Genomic DNA, 17,424 nt, shown 5'->3' with positions numbered 1-17,424 from the left:
TTAGCCCTACTAATTAAAACATCAACACAACATTTAAATTCTTTGTTTGCAAATGTAGGCCATTACATTGCTTTTAAAAAAAAGGCTGTAACTGAACAGCATAAGATGCCCTAACTTGAAATAATCCCGTGCATAACTTGTTGATCCACTTAAATGATGACCTCACTGCCCAGGGGACAAATAAATCATTCATGATGACAAGAATCCCATAGGCGTTCACTGAGAAAACAGAGCTGCTAAAGTAAACAGAGGGACACCAATGCATGTGTTGTTGAGCAGAGATCACAGATCACAGATAATGCAAATTGCCTTCTGTCAATTAACAGGTCCTTCTTTTAAGGCAACGATGCAGTTCTTGGGCCGGCTGCTGCAGGACACCGTCTCCTCCGTGTCGACCCTCTTCACAAACCCTTACCGGGTCAGAGACGTGCCCCTGTCTGATTACGGAGGAGGAGGCAAAGTTCTGCTGAAGCAGGAGGGTCGCTTGGTCCTGTACAAAAACACACAATGTCAGTCATGGGACTGCGTGCTCATGTCCACTGAGTCGCCAAATGTGGTTCTCAGGTCAGTATAGTTCACGTCTGTATAAGTTTGTGGTTTCATCTCGCATGGCTGTGTTTATTATTTATTTATTTTTAATTTACTATTGACCACCATTGTTAAACACCTCCGTATGAGTTGCTGTCTCAGCTAGAGACCAGAAAAACAGGTTATGGAATCACTGAAAGGACGCTTTATAATGACCTCAACTAATTGAAACGGGTGGAGTAAGTCACAGAATATTCTGTTCCAATGCATGCTTTTACAAGTGTTCCCTACGCAATTAATATCATTCTGAATGTCTAAACCACTCCAACAATGTCAGCTGTCTGTGTTTTTAAAGCTCCACTGTTGCTACTGCTCAATTATATCTGAAACACCCATACAGTGGTTTGCAGCAATATTCCCAACCCTTAACACACCTTGTTACTTTTAACCTTGTTGTTTTTGTGATAACTTGGAAATGGAAAATGGACATTTTAAAACAATACCTAGTAGTCAGGAATTGTGTTTTGCAGCAAAAAAATGTTAAAGGATATGCAACCCCTTTTCCTCTAATAGCCCTAAATAAAACTCAGCGCAACAGTCAGATTTTAATTTGCTAACAATGTTAACCCCTGCATTTCATTCCTTCTACTTCACAGATATGCATTACACTGTGTTGATCTATCACATAAAATTCCAATAATATAAATTGAAACGTGTGACTTTACCATGATAAAATATGAAAACATTCAACAGGTTGGACATGCTTTTGCAAGGCTCTGTTTACTTAGGAAATTTTACACATAATTCTCTTAACAGAGAAAAGAAAGTTTTACTCTTTCTTTATTCTTAGAGACTCTTAAAGTCTTACTCTTAGATGTGCTGTTCTTAGAAGTCAAACTGGTTAGTTTTACAACATTACCTCTGGGCGAAGTTTGGATTCGTTTTTCACTTCTTGGAAAATTAGGTGTAACCTCTAAGGTGTCCACAGGCTGTTTCAGGTGGGATCAGAGGAAGATGCCATGAACCTGTTCCCCCAGTACGCCCTCAAACTTCGACCTTTCTACGAGATTCTCCCCCTGAAGGCTGACACAGTGCAGCCGATCGTGGATTGCATCCGCCAACATCTCGACTGGAGCTCTGCTCACATAGCTGTGGAGACTGGCATGAGGCAATGTCTCAAACATAACTATGTCCAAAGGTAACTGTTTTGGTTTCTGTATAAAGCCTATCCTAACGTTAAATATGTTAAAGTCCATCACATGTTACAATCACTGTACTGTTATTGCTGATTTGCACACTCTTCTCTCAGGAATATCAATTGCACATTTCTGTAAATGTAGCCTCACAATCATTGCACCAAAACACCTTATTACCTCGTTGCTTGTGATTCATGAAGGATGGACTAATCTATGGCTCATATTACTTGAGAACGAACTGATATCAAGCCTTCGAACTCTGACACGGACTTTTTATCTTTTATCTTTTTATCTTCTGCACGCTCTGATGTGAAAGAGGAAAAAAAAAAGCTGTACACATGTTTATTGTCTGTAATTTTCTGTGTGTACTCTAAGCCAGAGTATGTCCTGAAAAGAATTTCACCACAGTAAAATGCGGTGACAATAAAGAATCTTGAATCCGGAAACACAATTTGCAGTCAAAAAACAACACTAACATTTCAGGCTGGGCTGGATGGTTAGACATTTTGGATCAAATTAGAATGCAATGTTTAAATATGTATCTGGCTAATCAGAAATAACAATCTCTGACTTACTTTAATTTAGCCATATAAGTTTATTTGCCCTCTAGCTTTTTCTCTCCTTAATGTAGGCAGATTCATTCTTGCTGGTGTTGGATCTTCAGAGTTCATGTGAAAATAAATCTAGTTGTCATCTGCATAACAATAAAATTGAATCCAAATGATTGTATAGTGTAAAGGAAACTGGCACTAAAATGGACCCTTGAGGGACAACACAACTTGCAGTAAGCGTAGATCGAGAAAAAAATCCCTAATTTAAGGCGACATTCACACAGCGGGCAAATGCAACCCAAATCCAATCTTTTTGCCTATATGTGACCCATATCTGACGGTTTCATGCTGTTGTGAACAAATTCTGTTCTTTTCACACACAAAAAAAATACAGTTAGTCAGTTCCAGATGCTGTAGTAAATGAGATGCGTATCCAATAGTTTTCAAAGTGTCTGCAGTGTCTGTCTGCACGGTCATGTCGCATCTCATCCACCTTTTTATGTCACAGTCCTGACTCCCACTACACATCCACACAGACTTCTCTACAGCAGGAGCAGTCACGGCTCCAATTTTAATAGCTGTGCTTTTTTCCACTTATACCCAGCTACACGAAGAAAAGGTGAAGATGTGTAACCCTTTTCTTTTCAAAAGTAACGGGAATAGTTAGCAGCTAGTATGATCATGCCTACTGACATGCAGGCAGTACTGTTAATAATTTAAAACTACTGTTCATGAAATCTGTCATAACACACATCTTTAAGTCCATTAGCTTCTAAATCATTAGCAACTGTGTGTTATATGTGCTCTTGCACTGGCTCTTAAATGCCTGTTTTTGTTTTCTTTTTTCTGCAGAGAAATGTAAATGCAGTGAGAAAACGTCTTTAAAAGAAAATTCAAATATTCAGCTTTTGATTTGGAAAATTGCTTTTTTTTTTTTTTTTTTTTTTTTTTTTTTTTTTTCCCAAGGTTTACAACTGGAAGACTGAAATATTCTGAATGGATCAAACCAGAGAAATATGTTCATAATCTCCTTGTACTTTTGTGCACTATGTCATTACAACAAAAGTCTGCGAACAAACCTAAAAGCTCAACAAACCTGCATTCATTGCCTGTAGATGTAATGAACCTGAGGACTAGGTGGGAATGTCAGTTTAAATGTCAGCCTGGTTTGGAGCATTTTTAAGCAAGTCATCCTCTAACGTTGTACTTTGAAATGTCAAATTTCTGTTCTCAGCCAGATCAATGCTCAAGATGCATCGGGTCAGACTCCTCTGCACCTGGCGTGTGAACGAGGTGACTTGGCATGTGTGAAAGAGCTATTAGAGGAGAGTCAGGCCCGCACCGACATCAAAGACCAAAACGGAGAAACCCCCATGCACTATGCCTCCAAGCAGGATTCTCCTGTCATCATCCAGGTGAGACTGAAGGGAGACCTTTCTGGCCTGGGAGCTGCGCTGATGATTGATGATTTTTGTTTGCAGTCAGCGAAATGTGTTGCTGCACAATGAAGGTATACCATATAAGAAAACATTAACCATGTTTTACCAGGGGTTTCGTCTTCATATAGTTTTCAAAAGAACAAAAAAGAAAGGATTTTAAATGGCAAGCTGATGCACCAAATCTTTTAAAGCAATTTCATGTTACTTTCCCATTCAGGACACATGCCTGTTAGTGACAGCCATTAACATATAGTATCTATAGAAACTAAAGCTTTTCTGGACAGAGCTTTGCAGATCAAGGCACACATTAGTTTAATTGGATTTTTTTTTTGATTTTTTTTTTTTTTGGGTAAACTGTGTGTAGTGAATTTTACACGCATGTTTGTTGTAGTATTTGGACACGTGCACACAGGCTCTGAATCTGGGCGGTGGTCGCTGCTAGTTCTTGGTAAAAGTAGTTGAAATGCACCGAGAAACTGACAGGCTTAGAATCAGGTGATTTTCAGTTTGCTTGGCCGTGTCGGGGGGCCGGTCCAGTCGGTAAATGAAGCATGAAGTGCTAACAGGTCAAACTGACAAACATTCTTCAGTGTGGGTGCTCTTACTGAGTGAAGATGACATGTTAGCAATTATTAGTGTTATTAATGTTTTTAAAACAGAAGTCTGGAAACCAGATTTTCTAACTGTGGAATCATGCAGTTCATTTAGGCTGCAAGAAAGAAGTCTTTGTGAGAAACAAAGACTTCCAGCAGATTATTTGTTGTGCTTTTTTGTACAGTGACATTAAATAATTTCTGATTGTGATGCTGAACAGAGTACAACAAAGTTGCTCTGTTTTATAATTTTCAACTTCTAACTTTGGTCTCTAATCGACATTTCTTGATTTCCTTGCTTTATGTTTTAGGAAATACTCATAGAGACCGCCGTTTTAGTATTGCTAGCTGTAATTAAATATGTATCGGCAGTTCGGAGATTTACAAGAAACAAAGATTTGGCTTTGGTCTGTCTCTGATATCGCTCAAAAGTACTAGAAAAATGTTAAAACCCCTGCTTTACAGCCTGGAATTAAACAAGCTTGCCTCTTTTAACTTTCTTCCTCCACACTGTCCCATCCAGGCTCTTTGTTCACGGCTGTGCTCTGGGGTGAACGAGCTCAACAACAACGGAGAAACGCCGCTCCATGTGGCCTGTCGCCTGGGCCGGGTAGAGTCCGTTAAAGCCTTGCTGGAGGGTGGGGCGAAGTGTGACGTCACCGGTAGTCAAGGAAATCCTATCCACGCTGCTATGAAATACAGTGAGAAGGGGTGAGTGAAGTAAATGCTATCGAAGGGGCAGCCTTTGTTGCAACAGATGATCAGGGCAGCGAAGGCTGTCTGTCTTTTTTTTCCCTGTGATACTAGGGACTACGTGGTCTCCAGGAGGGAAGTGGTTAACCTGGTTATTCCACTGACCTGCTTTAGAGTTGAATCAGTAGAAAGGAGTGTTTTTCATCTTATTTATTGCTTTATGAATATCATATATGCATTAAGAGTAGAGCTTAATTTTAAAGCTCCCCTATATACTCCAAAAACAGTGTTTTAACTAAAAAAACAAAAACATTGACAAGCTTTTTAAACAGCCCAGAATCTGCTTAAACTGCCAGAAAGGATTTCTCTACACTGCAAAAAGGGAACTAAAAGTAAATAAAAAATTGTCCTTGATTGAGCCGGCAAGTTTGAATGATCTGCCAATGGAATAAGATTTTTGCACTTAAAATAGGAACAACTCATCTCTGTCATCTTAATGTGGAGTATATCTTATTTTGGGGGTCAAATGCTCATTCCTCTGGAAGATGATCTTATTTACCTGCTCATCTCAAGGACAAATCATTTAAAGAACATTTGACTTACTTTCAGTTCCCTTTTCGCAGTGTATGCATTAAGCACGAAAAATTATGAATGATTCAGTTTTGTCAATGTGAGATAATGTGCTAATGTTTTTTTTGCTTGTTTGTCAGCTGTGTGGAGGAGATTCTGAAAGCAGACCCATCCCAACTCCAAGCTGAAGACTGTGTGTACGGAGGGACGCCGCTGCATTGGGCTAAAACAGGCGAGGTAGCTACTTCAACACCCAGTTTTTAGCTGTTAACGTCTGCAATCAGCTGTTAAAATAACATTTTTATAATGCAATAGCTTTTATTTTCTGTTAGATTATTTGATTTGATGGCAGGGAAATATGTTGTTAATTGTTCCAAGGTTTTAGACGTCTCTATGAAGCTTGAACAACTTTGTGGGAAATGGTGTCTGTTCTGGTTTGTTCCTCTGCTAGATGTGCCGCATGCTGCTGGACCGCGGCTGTGAAATAAACTACCTCAGCAAGACCGGAGAGAGCGCCCTCCACATTCTGACCAGAAAGGGTCGCTTTGAGGCGGCCATGGTGCTACTCACCCACGGGGCCAACGCCAACCTGCGGGGGCAGGATGGAAATACAGCTCTGCACCTCGCTATGAAGGTTCGTGTGTAAGAGACGCCTCTTTTCGGTGGGAACCACAACATCAAACAAAAATATCCAAGCCTATTGGGGTGCAGCGTGCCTAAATTATTTCCACAGTGATCAATGTCAAAAGAATCATTAAGCTACTTGGTATCAAAATAAGTTTTGACCCAACTTATTGCATAAATAAATTGATCTGTAGGTTTTTTTTAATCCTTTTTTTTTTTTTTTTTTTTTTTTTTGTTCTTTTAAAGTGGGTCTCTCTTGAAAATTAGATCTCGGATGTCATTGAGAATAGCTGTATAAAGAAATGATTAAATTAAATAAATTCAGTGCTGCAAATCTCCAGTTTTTTCCTAAAAATATTAATGATGATTCAGCTTGTTTTGTATCTGTTATCATTAGATGGACCACATGGAGTTGATCAAGGGTCTGATCGTGTTTGGAGCCGATGTTGAGATCCACAACGACCTGGGAGAAACGCCTGGGCTGATCGCTGCGCGCACCAGCAAAGGTTAGAGAAAACGGCCGATAAACTGTATCTTTCAAGTGACCGATGTTAGCCTGGTTTTGTTAAAAGGTTCTAACAGTAAAATAAGTTGTTATCCCTAACCCATCTAAGATGATAGAGGTCATTTGATCATTACTTATAAGCATGGGTTGCAGTGTAAATAACAAGAGAGCTGCATGTTTAACAAGTGAAAATTTCCAGGAGAGGTTTTAACCAAGTCCGGTGCAATTACTGCATTTTAAATAGTAGTTTTTCAATAAAGAAGCAAATCTTTGGAGGTAAAATATCTAGACGTTCTTTAACTGTGGTAGTTTGTATGCTATTTCAGAGAGTTCATAACATCATGCACTTTGACAAGGTTTCAAGGGCCTTTAAGAAGCTCGTCACATTACAGTAAATAGAGCCTGGATCTTGTCTAAAGTCACAGTTTATTGGACTACTGGTGGATGTGACTATATGTTTTGGACCATAAGTGCTTATTTATCCAATGATAACCTATTTTTATTTGTTTTGTTAGTTCAGTAGTAGAGGCCATCAGCTCTTTTATTTAAAGTGTCGTATTTTAAAAGCGACCCTGATGCTGCGGACCCTAACAAGGTTCCTGAAGCCTTTGGAAGCTAAACTGGCCCACAGCATTACTGATCCTCCACCAAGGTATATAGGCACGTTATGTGCTTATAAAAAAAGACCAAAAACCGGGTGATCATGATAAAATAAAGATATATATACATACACAAAGCCTCCATCTTGATAGTGTTTTGATGGTCAATTCTCAGGCTAAATAGAATCCAGCACTGGGCGCGATGAGCAAATATAAAGAGATGTGGCAGCATCTACCGGCAGTAGATTTGCTTAATTAATAAATCACTACTAAATAATCCAGGACCATGCCTGACCCTCTGCAATGCCTCACAATAAAGCGGCAGCTCGGCGTGATCGAAGACCAATCGTTATTAATTAAATACACAGATCTACAGCAACTTTAAGAGCCTCATATTAGAACATTTACTCACGTCAATCAACTGTGCGGTCACATCTGAGCAATTTGCAGGTTTAGCGTCTGCTTCAGTGAACACCAACGTTCATATTTTATTCCCAACGACATTCCAGTCTTTTCCCTCTTGGAATCATATTTTTTTTGCTTTATTTTTTATTTATTTTTTTTTATTTATTTTTTCTTCCCACTGGATCTTGGACCATTCTTCATTTTCTGGGAGATGCTAGGCATTACCTTCTTCCTGGTTTATCTCCTGCTGCGAATGTGCACTGTTGTACTTTAGTTATTGTTATAAATTAACACAGAGGGCTTTATTTACTTACAAATTGAGCAAACAGAGCATAAAACACCAAAATAACAACTAATACACCAACAGAACATGATAAACTTTCATAAAAACAAGATTCCTTTATCTTGGTTGCACAAATGGGCAACATTCACCGCATCAAATAAGTGATCATTTTATAATATAAAGAGATATGATAAATATAAATATAATGATAAAACTGTGAAGGTAAAAAAAGAAAGTACTAGCACTACACACATATTCCATAAACTAATTTAAAAGGATGTGATTATTTAAGAGATTTCATAGCTGGTGAGTAGGAAAACTTGTGTATAATCAAACAATTAAGCTGTGAAATATGGATTGCAAAAAAAGAAATGCTGGAACTTAGTGGAATATAATAATGTCTCTCAAATGATCCTGGCATAATATCTTTCCTAAACTTTAGTTTCTCTTGGTCTGTTGTTTACACATAAAGAAGCTTCCAGTAAAATGTGGCCATGTTCCGAGTTAGAAAAGATGCTAAATTGATTGTCTTGTCTTTTTATTGATTTTTGAAAATGCATGATAATTGCTAACAGTCTTCATGTGTTTCCGCTCGCTCTCTTTCACCCCCTCCTCTCTCTCTCTGTTGTGTATCTCTCCATCCAAATCTCTCTCTTCCCTCCTCTGCTTGTGGCATGTGTGCATGCCTGCTTGTCTGCATTAACCTGAAAGGTCCTAATAGAAAGATACTACTGGAGATGCTGTGTAGTGTAGGAGTCCAGCGCTGCCTCCCTCCTTCCCCCGGCAGTCCTCCTCCTCCTCCATTCTCAAACAAGACCAAGGCTCGAGGCATAGGTAACACCACCATCCCTAAGCTTGGCAGCGCCGTCGGTGCGCACTGTTTCACCGTCTCTTCCTTGTAGACATGTTATGATCAGGATTTTAGAATTACTCAAAAGCATTTTATTCAGTTTATCTAATTGTATTAAATGATGAGCATTTTTTATCAGTGTGTTTTCTTTTAGTTAAAAAGTATCATAATTGATAACTTTGTATTTTAGAATGATCCTAAAATACCTTTGTCCTTTGTGGACCACGAGTCTGTTAAATAAAGCAATCAATTAATTATAAATAAAGCTGACACTGGCTTAAGGACGTTCCTCTCTTCTTCTTTATCATTTGCTCAGGAAATTGACAGCTTGTTGTTATCATGATTAACAGCTTCTATTGTTGTTTTGCAGGGTTCGATGACATCATGTTTGTTGGTGCTGCCATAGGAGCAATAGGCAAATCTGAACTTGATGGACCAACAATGGGGAAAAAAAAGTAAGCCTGTGAATTATTTGGAGGGAATGGATTTTTTTTTTCTTCTTCCATTTACACAACTTTAATTGCTGGATGTTCGGCGGTCGGATGTTAGTTAGTAATAGGCGTGGTCTGCCATTTGTGGTTGCTGCCTGTCAAATGTAAAGGAGTATGAATTCTCATCTAGGCAATGTGTCTTTAAGCATATATAGCACATTTAATTCATGTCCTCTTAATTATAATTTCTATGTAGTATGTCATTTATTTATTTTTATATTATTTATAACCGTTAACAGTGTTTGAACCGAATTTTCCTCCTCCTGTCCTGCAGGATTGACAGACTGCTGTGTCTAGATGGTGGAGGGATTAAAGGTCTGGTGCTGATCCAGATGCTGATCGCTCTGGAGAAAGAGGCAGGACGGCCGACCAGGGAACTCTTTGACTGGGTAGCTGGAACAAGCACAGGGGGCATCCTTGCTTTAGCAATAATCCATGGTGTGTTTTAATTTATTTTTTTTCCTTTTCACCTTCTCAGCATTTTTGTATCATCAGGACTAAAATGTTGTCTTCCTCTGTGTGCAGGTAAGTCCATGGAGTACCTGCGCTGCTTGTACTTCAGAATGAAGGAGCAGGTGTTCAAAGGGTCACGACCCTATGAATCCGCTCCACTGGAAGACTTTCTGAAGAAAGAATTTGGAGAAAACACCAAGATGACAGACATCAGATTCCCGAGGTTCACATCACAATGTTACATTCAAAAGAACATTCCAGAAAACGACACAAGAGTACTTGAAATAAAAATGCTACAAAAATAAAACGAATCCCCTTAAACCAACTAATGAGCCGATGCTTTTATTCATGGATTCCTATTGGTTATAATTATATATTTGATACTAAGCAGCACTATGCTCAAGAAAATAAACCAAATGCAGCTGCTAACTGGTGTCTAAACTACACCAAATGAAAATATATTCGTGAGAATTGGCAAAGAAAACCCAAAAACCGATAGACATGGACAAAAGTCTTGGTACCCCTCCACAATTAACACAGCACACAAATATCTTTAAAATAACTAAAAACCTACAAAGTTTAAGGGAATCCCATATTCTTTACTGTACATTGAAGACAAATCATTTAAATATTGATTCAGAACAATATCCACTGTCTGTAGGCCGTGGGGTTACACCAGTCCATCACATTCAGAAGAATATTTTATTCATATTAATATTTATTCATTTCAGTTTGACTTTTTTTTTTTCTGACAATAGTGCCCTTACATGGAGCTGATCACATGGAGCTAATTATGATTCAAAATGTGACAGATCAAGAATCCTTTATTGTCATTAAGTGTTCACACTAGGGCTGTCAGTTTAACGCATTGACTTTGTTAGACCATAATGGCGACAACATTTTTGTCGGCATTAATCATGCGTCAAAACACACACCGTTCACTAATGTGATTTTCCCCGCAGCGCTTTACGACTGTGTTGTTGTTTTTTTTTTTGTTTGTTGTTTTTTAACCCTCTGCGCTTTCCGTAGTTACAAGAATGCTAGAGACTAGCATAACAGACCCGCGCTTACTGTTGCCAAATCTGCTTATTTTATGCAACTTTGAGTTTCTTTTTTCTAAAGTCTCTTGTAAATTTCATGAGTTGCTGGAAATTTAAACCTTTTACACATTTGTTTACACGCGGTGTAAACATCAGGCGGTTATGATTAGTGATTTAGCCATTATTGGCCAAAATTTAACATTTTATGTTACCAATTTGTTTTCATTTCAATTCTGACAGGTGCTTCAAAAATAAGAATATTTTTTGTACAATAATGTTTTTTACTAGTTCTTTATTGCAAAATTGCCTTAACAGCATTGCACTTATTAAGTATTTTGAAAGGGGTACTGACATAGCCGTTCACACTTTCTTTGTAAAAATAATTTACAAATAATTTCTTTCCATAGTTTTATTTGTTTATTCATTCACACACAACCAGCCTGCAGGTAGATGTTAGACAATTAGCTTTATCAGAATCATTTTAAAGCCAAAATAAGGCATTGTTTCTATAAGGGTAAGAATGCATTTTTCAGTATTTTTGAAGGGAATTGCAACATTCCTCCCTTCAGTTCTCAGCTCTGACTTAAGAGATCTGTTTTCATAATTAAACATCTCCTCCTTCTGTAGAATCTGCCAGCATTTAAACCCGTTTTCTCTTTTCTGTCTGTCCAGGGTCATGGTGACCAGTGTGCTAGCGGACAGACATCCGGGCGAGCTCCATATCTTCAGGAACTATAACCCACCATCTCTGAAGAGGGAGCCCGCATACTCCACCTCCGCAACCTTCAAGTCTCTGACCATCCCACAGGGTACTCGGACTTTAAAAATGGCTTACCACTCTTGCACAGACTTTTAACACCACTAGATGGTAGCAGAGTGAGCGGTTCTCCCACTGAATAAGGTTTTGAAATCTTCTCCATCAAACCGCTCTCATGTTCTCAGTTCCTTGTAGCAAGCAAGCCAATAGGATTGTTGCAAACCCCCAAAATTTCTGTGCCATGTTAAATGAACGGACAAGTCCAGTTGTGCTGTTTGAGTGCGAGCCGTGTTGTTGTTGCAGGATGGGAGGATGAGGAAGTGTTGGTAGTAGGATACACAGAGGAGCCGCCCACAAAGCGTAGGAAGGTGACAGACGAAGGTGTGTGGAGAAATAAGCACGAGAAAGTTGAGTCTTGAAATCTTCCATAACGAAGACCCTAAAATGTTACTCGTCTACCGTCATGTCAGTTTACTGACTTTTTAAACATCTGAGTTTTTCTTTTTAATTCTGTAAACTAAATTGGTGTTACTCAAATGGTAATCTGTGTCTAAGTTTATTCTTATCCTCACACGTATCAAACTTGCAGGAAGTTGCTTCTGTTTGAGGTGACATGTATAAAACTGTAATGCTGCTATAAGGTTGTTCAACCCACTCATTTCACACCAATGAGTCCAGGTTGGATTACAGAAGACGTTTATGTAAATCTAAAAAAGAGAAGTGGTATCATCATCATAAAGGAGGTTTTACAGTTTTGTTTCCTCTTATTTTTATAATTATGTTAAACTTTCTGCACTAAGAATACATCAGAGTACTCAACAGTTCCTAAATGTATTGTGTTCGGCGAGGCATCCATGCTGCACATTTATAATAATAACAATAATCCCAATGGGATGTGGATAAAAAACATTAAAGCACTTTTTAAAATGGCCTCCTAGCCAAGAAGTCAAACTGCAGCAGTGAGATCATGTTCCCATCATGTTCTTTTGATCTCAGAGGAAACCCCGTTATGGCTGCTGAAACCACAAAAGTGGTTCTTTAGACTCTGTTACACGTTGTTTCTAAGCTGTGGTAGCCGATGTATGAAGAGGACATTTCGTTATCTAGATCTACAGATTCATTAAAAAAAAAACTATGCAGAACTTCTTTTGTCTTAATGTGATCTTTGTCTTTGTGTGTCAGAACAACTCGTCTGGAGAGCTGCCCGCTCCAGCGGTGCTGCCCCCACCTATTTCCGACCGATGGGCCGCTTCCTGGATGGAGGGCTGTTGGCCAACAACCCGACACTCGACGCCATGACAGAAATCCACCAGTTCAACAAGTCTTTAAAGGCGGAGGTAGTGGAGTTGCCTGCTGTGTGTTGCTGACTGAGCTTTATGCGTAAAAACGTATTGAGCTGGACTACAGGTGCCTTTTTCTTGTCCCTCTCAGGGCCGTGAGATGGACGTCAAGAAGCTGGGTATAGTTGTTTCTCTGGGAACAGGTGGGTCAAACTGAAAACGGCAAAATATGTGGCTGAAGGCTCGCTTTGTGACGCTGAAACTTTTATTTGTATCCATCATGAATATCTGCAAATTATGCTTTAAATATAAAGTCATTATGTCTGATTTAGTAAGACCTTAGCTTTCTTTACAGCAGCTGCTCTAGAGTGGGATGTATTTTTTTACATTATACAATTAAAGCTGAAAATCAGTTTTTGTTTTCAGGAAGGGAGACCTACTTACACTTCCTTTTTAATCACCATAAAAACCTAGTTTTTGCGGTTTCTGAGTGAAGTCATTTGTGCTCTTGTGTGTTTCCAGGTAAGCCCCCTCAGGAGGTGGTGACATCTGTGGATGTTTTCCGGCCCTCCAACCCTCTGGAGCTGGCCAAGACATTCGTAGGCGCCAAGGAGCTGGGCAAGATGTTGGTGGACTGTGTGAGTACACCACTCTTTATGCTCATTTCTCATCTTTTTGCTCTTAGGGTTTTCTTCTTTACCTTCTTTTGAGACCAGTCATCTGATACTGCGGTTAATTGATAACCAGAACCTTCTGAATAGTTTGTTGTTGTCCCTAATTTGAAATCTCTCTGAATGTGCAGTGTACGGACTCTGATGGTTGCGCAGTGGACAGGGCTAGAGCCTGGTGTGAGATGATCGACACCATCTACCAAAGGTCAGCTGATCATGAATATGCTGATTTTCTTCTTTTTTTTTTTCGTTTTACTGAAATTTCTGTCACCCGCTTTCCTTTTTTGCTACGATATCGGCTGAACCACGTTCCCTTTTTCCCCAAAATTCCTCTACTACGCCTCTGCAGCAGGGGTTCAAAACTCTACTCTAATGCTGTGCTACTTAAACGTGCGTATCTGGACCAATAAAGCTGAATCAAATGGCTGATTAACCTCATGAGTCAACCTCTACAGAATTATAGGAATGACCTAATTTTATTACTATGATGTGACAAAGCAGATCTAACGCATCTAAACACATCTAAAAATCGGCCCTGGTGGGCTGGAGTTGGAGACCACTGCTATAAAGTCAGTAAATCATTAGTTCATGTGTAATATATGCATTACTGAGCTCCATCAGATGAAGGTTTAGGTTCTATACTCGGGATGATGTTGAATAAACTAAATAAAAGCTTGTTGGATTGCCCTCGATGTCCTTTGCTTTTAAGTGACACATCACATGAGATTGCAATTCATAATTAGAAACATATATTTTTTAAAGAGTATTTTTAATGAAGTATAATAAAACCACAAGTAGATTATTGACATAAAAATAACTTGAGTTACAATTAAGATGCAAATATAAGGACTTAAACGACACTCTTGCTCCAAAGACTGAAGATCCTTTCAGATCATCTGTTCCTTCCATAATCTACCCTTGTTCTCCACATGTCCTTCATGTTTCATGATCATCTGAACGGTCACAATTCAGATTAAAGAGCTGGAAGTCATCCCAACAATATTATGGCCCTGATTCGCCTTAGGGGACAATCAGTAACTGGGAACCGCTGTAAGGGGAAGGATCGCAGAATGGGTTTGATGCAACAAAATGATACAAAGTGCTGCAGAAGCAGCAGGAGTACACAGTGCGCATAGGACAGACCGCCAGCTTTCCAGAGTCCATCTGATCAGAGAAATATGCTCAGCAGAATCTGATGGAGATGTGTTGAGGATGATCAGCAACTGTTTGTATTTAGTGCACTGAATGGATTTAATAAGGCTGCATGGGGATCAGGACATTGCTGAGGCTGTAGACTTGTGGTCTGGTAGGCCAGTCTTATTAACCGTCTTTATGTCATGTAATGAGTAGTAAAATCCAGCCAGGTGTATAAGGTACAGACTGCAGCTTGGTCAGCTGGTGCGCCACATGAACATATTTTACTGCAAAATGATGCACCTAATTTTTAGCCAAGGATGTTCATGTTTGATGAATTAGCTGTTTTATGTAGATCATTTGCTATCATTTTATAATAATGACTTCCAAGTGAACATTTTCATAACATTGGTTCATTTTCGAACAAAATAGATATAACTTTACCTCTTCCTTTCTCTTGCTGTTTGGCTATGTGTCATTAAGAAGAAACATCCTTCTTAGCAGAATAATACGACTTCCTGTTCTGTTCAGTGATAAAATCTCCTAATTCACTCACTACTCTGCGCCTCACTCGTAAAGAAAGTACCTTGCAACATATTTTACTATTTAAACTTGACAAAAAAGGTTTTAAAAGTAAACGTAGAAAATGGGTACTTAGTAATCCTACGAATAATTCTGATATTCAACATTAAGCGGACCATTCTGTTGTTTTAGTCCCTCAGTGGTGTAGCAGGCTAAATCCACGTCTTTGATAGAGGGAACTTGGGCTTGAAACTCGATTGCGTCAGGAAGGGCATCCGGCATACAGCAGCCGCATAGATGAACTGTCTGTTATTTTGCTTAAAAAATAAGGCATAATCATATTTCTAATGGGGAAATATATTTTTCAGTTCAGTTAATAAATGTTCAAAATACCGTTAAGTAACCCGTGGCAGTGTTTTACGCGTTTGGCTCAATGTTACAAAGATAATTGACAAATGCTCATGTGAAACAGGACTGAGTGGGAGTTTCTGACCTACAGCAGTGCCGTGTGATTGGAAGCGTAGATGGCATGCATCTGATGAGGAAACGTTCTGTTCGGGCAATAGAAACTATAAACCTGACCTTGACTTGTAAAAAAAGGCCCTATAACATCTTTGGAGCAAACATATATATGACCCAAACTTTAAAGGTTTAGTCATTCTGGCTATTAGTGGTAATTTCTAAATAACTTTTAATTAATAGAGTGTAGTTTAACCAGTTGTCAGTTTTATCTGGATATGAGAAGAATCTTGCAATTATGAATTTTTGTTGTCCTTTGTCGTGCAGACTGAGCCCCCAGCTCTCTCAGGAGGTGATGCTGGATGAAGTGAGCGACGAAGTTCTGGTGAACATGCTGTGGGAAACTCAGATGTACCTGTTCGAGAAAAGAGAAGTCCTCCAGTCTCTTGCAAAAATGCTGCAGTGAGGCCGAAAGGAGAAGGAAATCATAAAGAGGGCCCACAAGCAAAGTCTAAAAATATTCAGCAGTCTACAAGAACTAGCACTGTTCAGACAATATTAAACTGTGGGGCTTCCTGAAGGGTCTGGGATGGTGAGAAATAAAACCACTGTTACTTCCACAATTCTACTGACATGAATGCAAACGAAGAGACGTTTTAAACCTGACAGAAAACGTAATACTGATCTGTCAAGAAGAAAGACATGTAGCATCATTTGACCTAATCACTGACCTCGTTCTCCACTTTACCAGGTTTACAGATTTTCTATGAACTAATGCAGAGGCGTTTGTACTTTTGTTTGCGTGTGAATACACACAGAGGGTGAAAACTGGACAGAAATGAGCTGCTGTCAGTGTCTGCTGCTGCTTCCCTCTCTTCACTTTCTTAAACGCAATAAGAGTAAAAAAAACTTTTAATCAGTTTGGGGTTATTTGGACTAAAACTGTAACAACCTCTTCCTTAACCCCTCAAATGTTCACCCAAACACCTAAAACACACTCCTTATACTTTTTCCCTCCATGCCAATATGATCAAAAGTGACTCTGAAATACCACTGGGTTTTCTAGACCATCCCGCAGAGCAGCTGTGATCATTTACCAGTTCTGCCTTACATGTCGGTAACCTTCTCTTTCCACATATTCCCCATTGACTTCACACATTTATAAGGTTATGCAATTAACTTTAGACGGATTATTAAAGCAACCTCCAGAGCGAAGACCAAACTTACTACCTGTTTCCAAGTGTTTTCTGTCCTGATCCAACATATGTGAAGTAAAAACCTTTACATAAGTAAACTGACCTAAATGTAATGGAACGTAAAACTTGCAAAACATACAAGTATAACAAAGTCGAATAATTGTTTTGTATTTTTTTTCTATCAAATAATGACGTGATTACTTATATGGTAATAAATTATATTACTACTGACCTAAGATGTGTTACTGACTGATTTTGTTATCAAAAATCTTTATTTTGTTAAAAGTTTTCTCTACATTTTGAAACCTGTGACCATAAAGCATGGGTTAAAGCAAAAATAATCAGTTTGAAAACTTTTCGAATCAGCCCATATATTCCCAGGACCGTGGACATCATGCCACATTAGTTCCCTCACTTGCTTATTGTGCAAAGTCAACTTTAACCAAATCTGGTAGTTTTACAAATGCAATGACCATTCCTGTCTCTGTCCCACGTTTCAGCTTCAGAGCCTTGGCGTCATCCTGGACAGCCTCCCATCCTCTCCTTCACTTTCCACATCCAGAACATCACCTGGTTAACTTTCAT

The 17,424-nt window shown here is 39.0% G+C and overlaps 1 protein-coding gene across 3 annotated transcripts; it reads left to right on the top strand.

Annotated features, from left to right (window-relative positions):
- Positions 1–305: 305 nt before the first annotated feature.
- Positions 306–17,075, top strand: LOC105915414 (phospholipase A2, group VI (cytosolic, calcium-independent)). Of its 3 annotated transcripts, XM_036130699.1 has the most exons (18): positions 306–564; positions 1,517–1,726; positions 3,510–3,690; positions 4,831–5,018; positions 5,711–5,807; positions 6,022–6,204; positions 6,592–6,700; positions 8,698–8,820; positions 9,207–9,291; positions 9,602–9,765; positions 9,853–10,003; positions 11,493–11,629; positions 11,881–11,958; positions 12,760–12,914; positions 13,009–13,060; positions 13,380–13,495; positions 13,660–13,733; positions 15,971–17,075. In XM_036130699.1, exons 1-18 carry the CDS (start codon positions 347–349, stop codon positions 16,107–16,109), a joined length of 2,460 nt encoding a protein of 819 aa, XP_035986592.1. In that variant the 5' UTR covers positions 306–346; the 3' UTR covers positions 16,110–17,075. The 3 variants fall into 3 exon arrangements, with proteins under 3 accessions (XP_035986592.1, XP_035986594.1, XP_035986593.1); XM_036130701.1 differs by lacking the exon at positions 8,698–8,820; XM_036130700.1 differs by lacking the exon at positions 11,881–11,958.
- Positions 17,076–17,424: the final 349 nt, after the last annotated feature.

The sequence above is a fragment of the Fundulus heteroclitus genome, unplaced genomic scaffold (genome assembly GCF_011125445.2).
Source record: "Fundulus heteroclitus isolate FHET01 unplaced genomic scaffold, MU-UCD_Fhet_4.1 scaffold_371, whole genome shotgun sequence".
Lineage (NCBI taxonomy): Eukaryota > Metazoa > Chordata > Actinopteri > Cyprinodontiformes > Fundulidae > Fundulus > Fundulus heteroclitus.
Note: the sequence above shows the minus strand (reverse complement) of the source record. Positions and strands in the feature narration are given on the sequence as shown.

What these genes read in the sequence shown, in the direction of transcription:
- LOC105915414 (XM_036130699.1), top strand. Translation starts at nt 347, where the DNA reads ATGCAGTTCTTGGGCCGGCTGCTGCAGGACACCGTCTCCTCCGTGTCG. An exon ending in GTCTCTGACCATCCCACAGG is followed by an intron (nt 11,630 to 11,880) that starts GTACTCGGACTT and finishes TTGTTGTTGCAG; the next exon opens with GATGGGAGGATGAGGAAGTG. An exon ending in TAGGAAGGTGACAGACGAAG is followed by an intron (nt 11,959 to 12,759) that starts GTGTGTGGAGAA and finishes TTTGTGTGTCAG; the next exon opens with AACAACTCGTCTGGAGAGCT.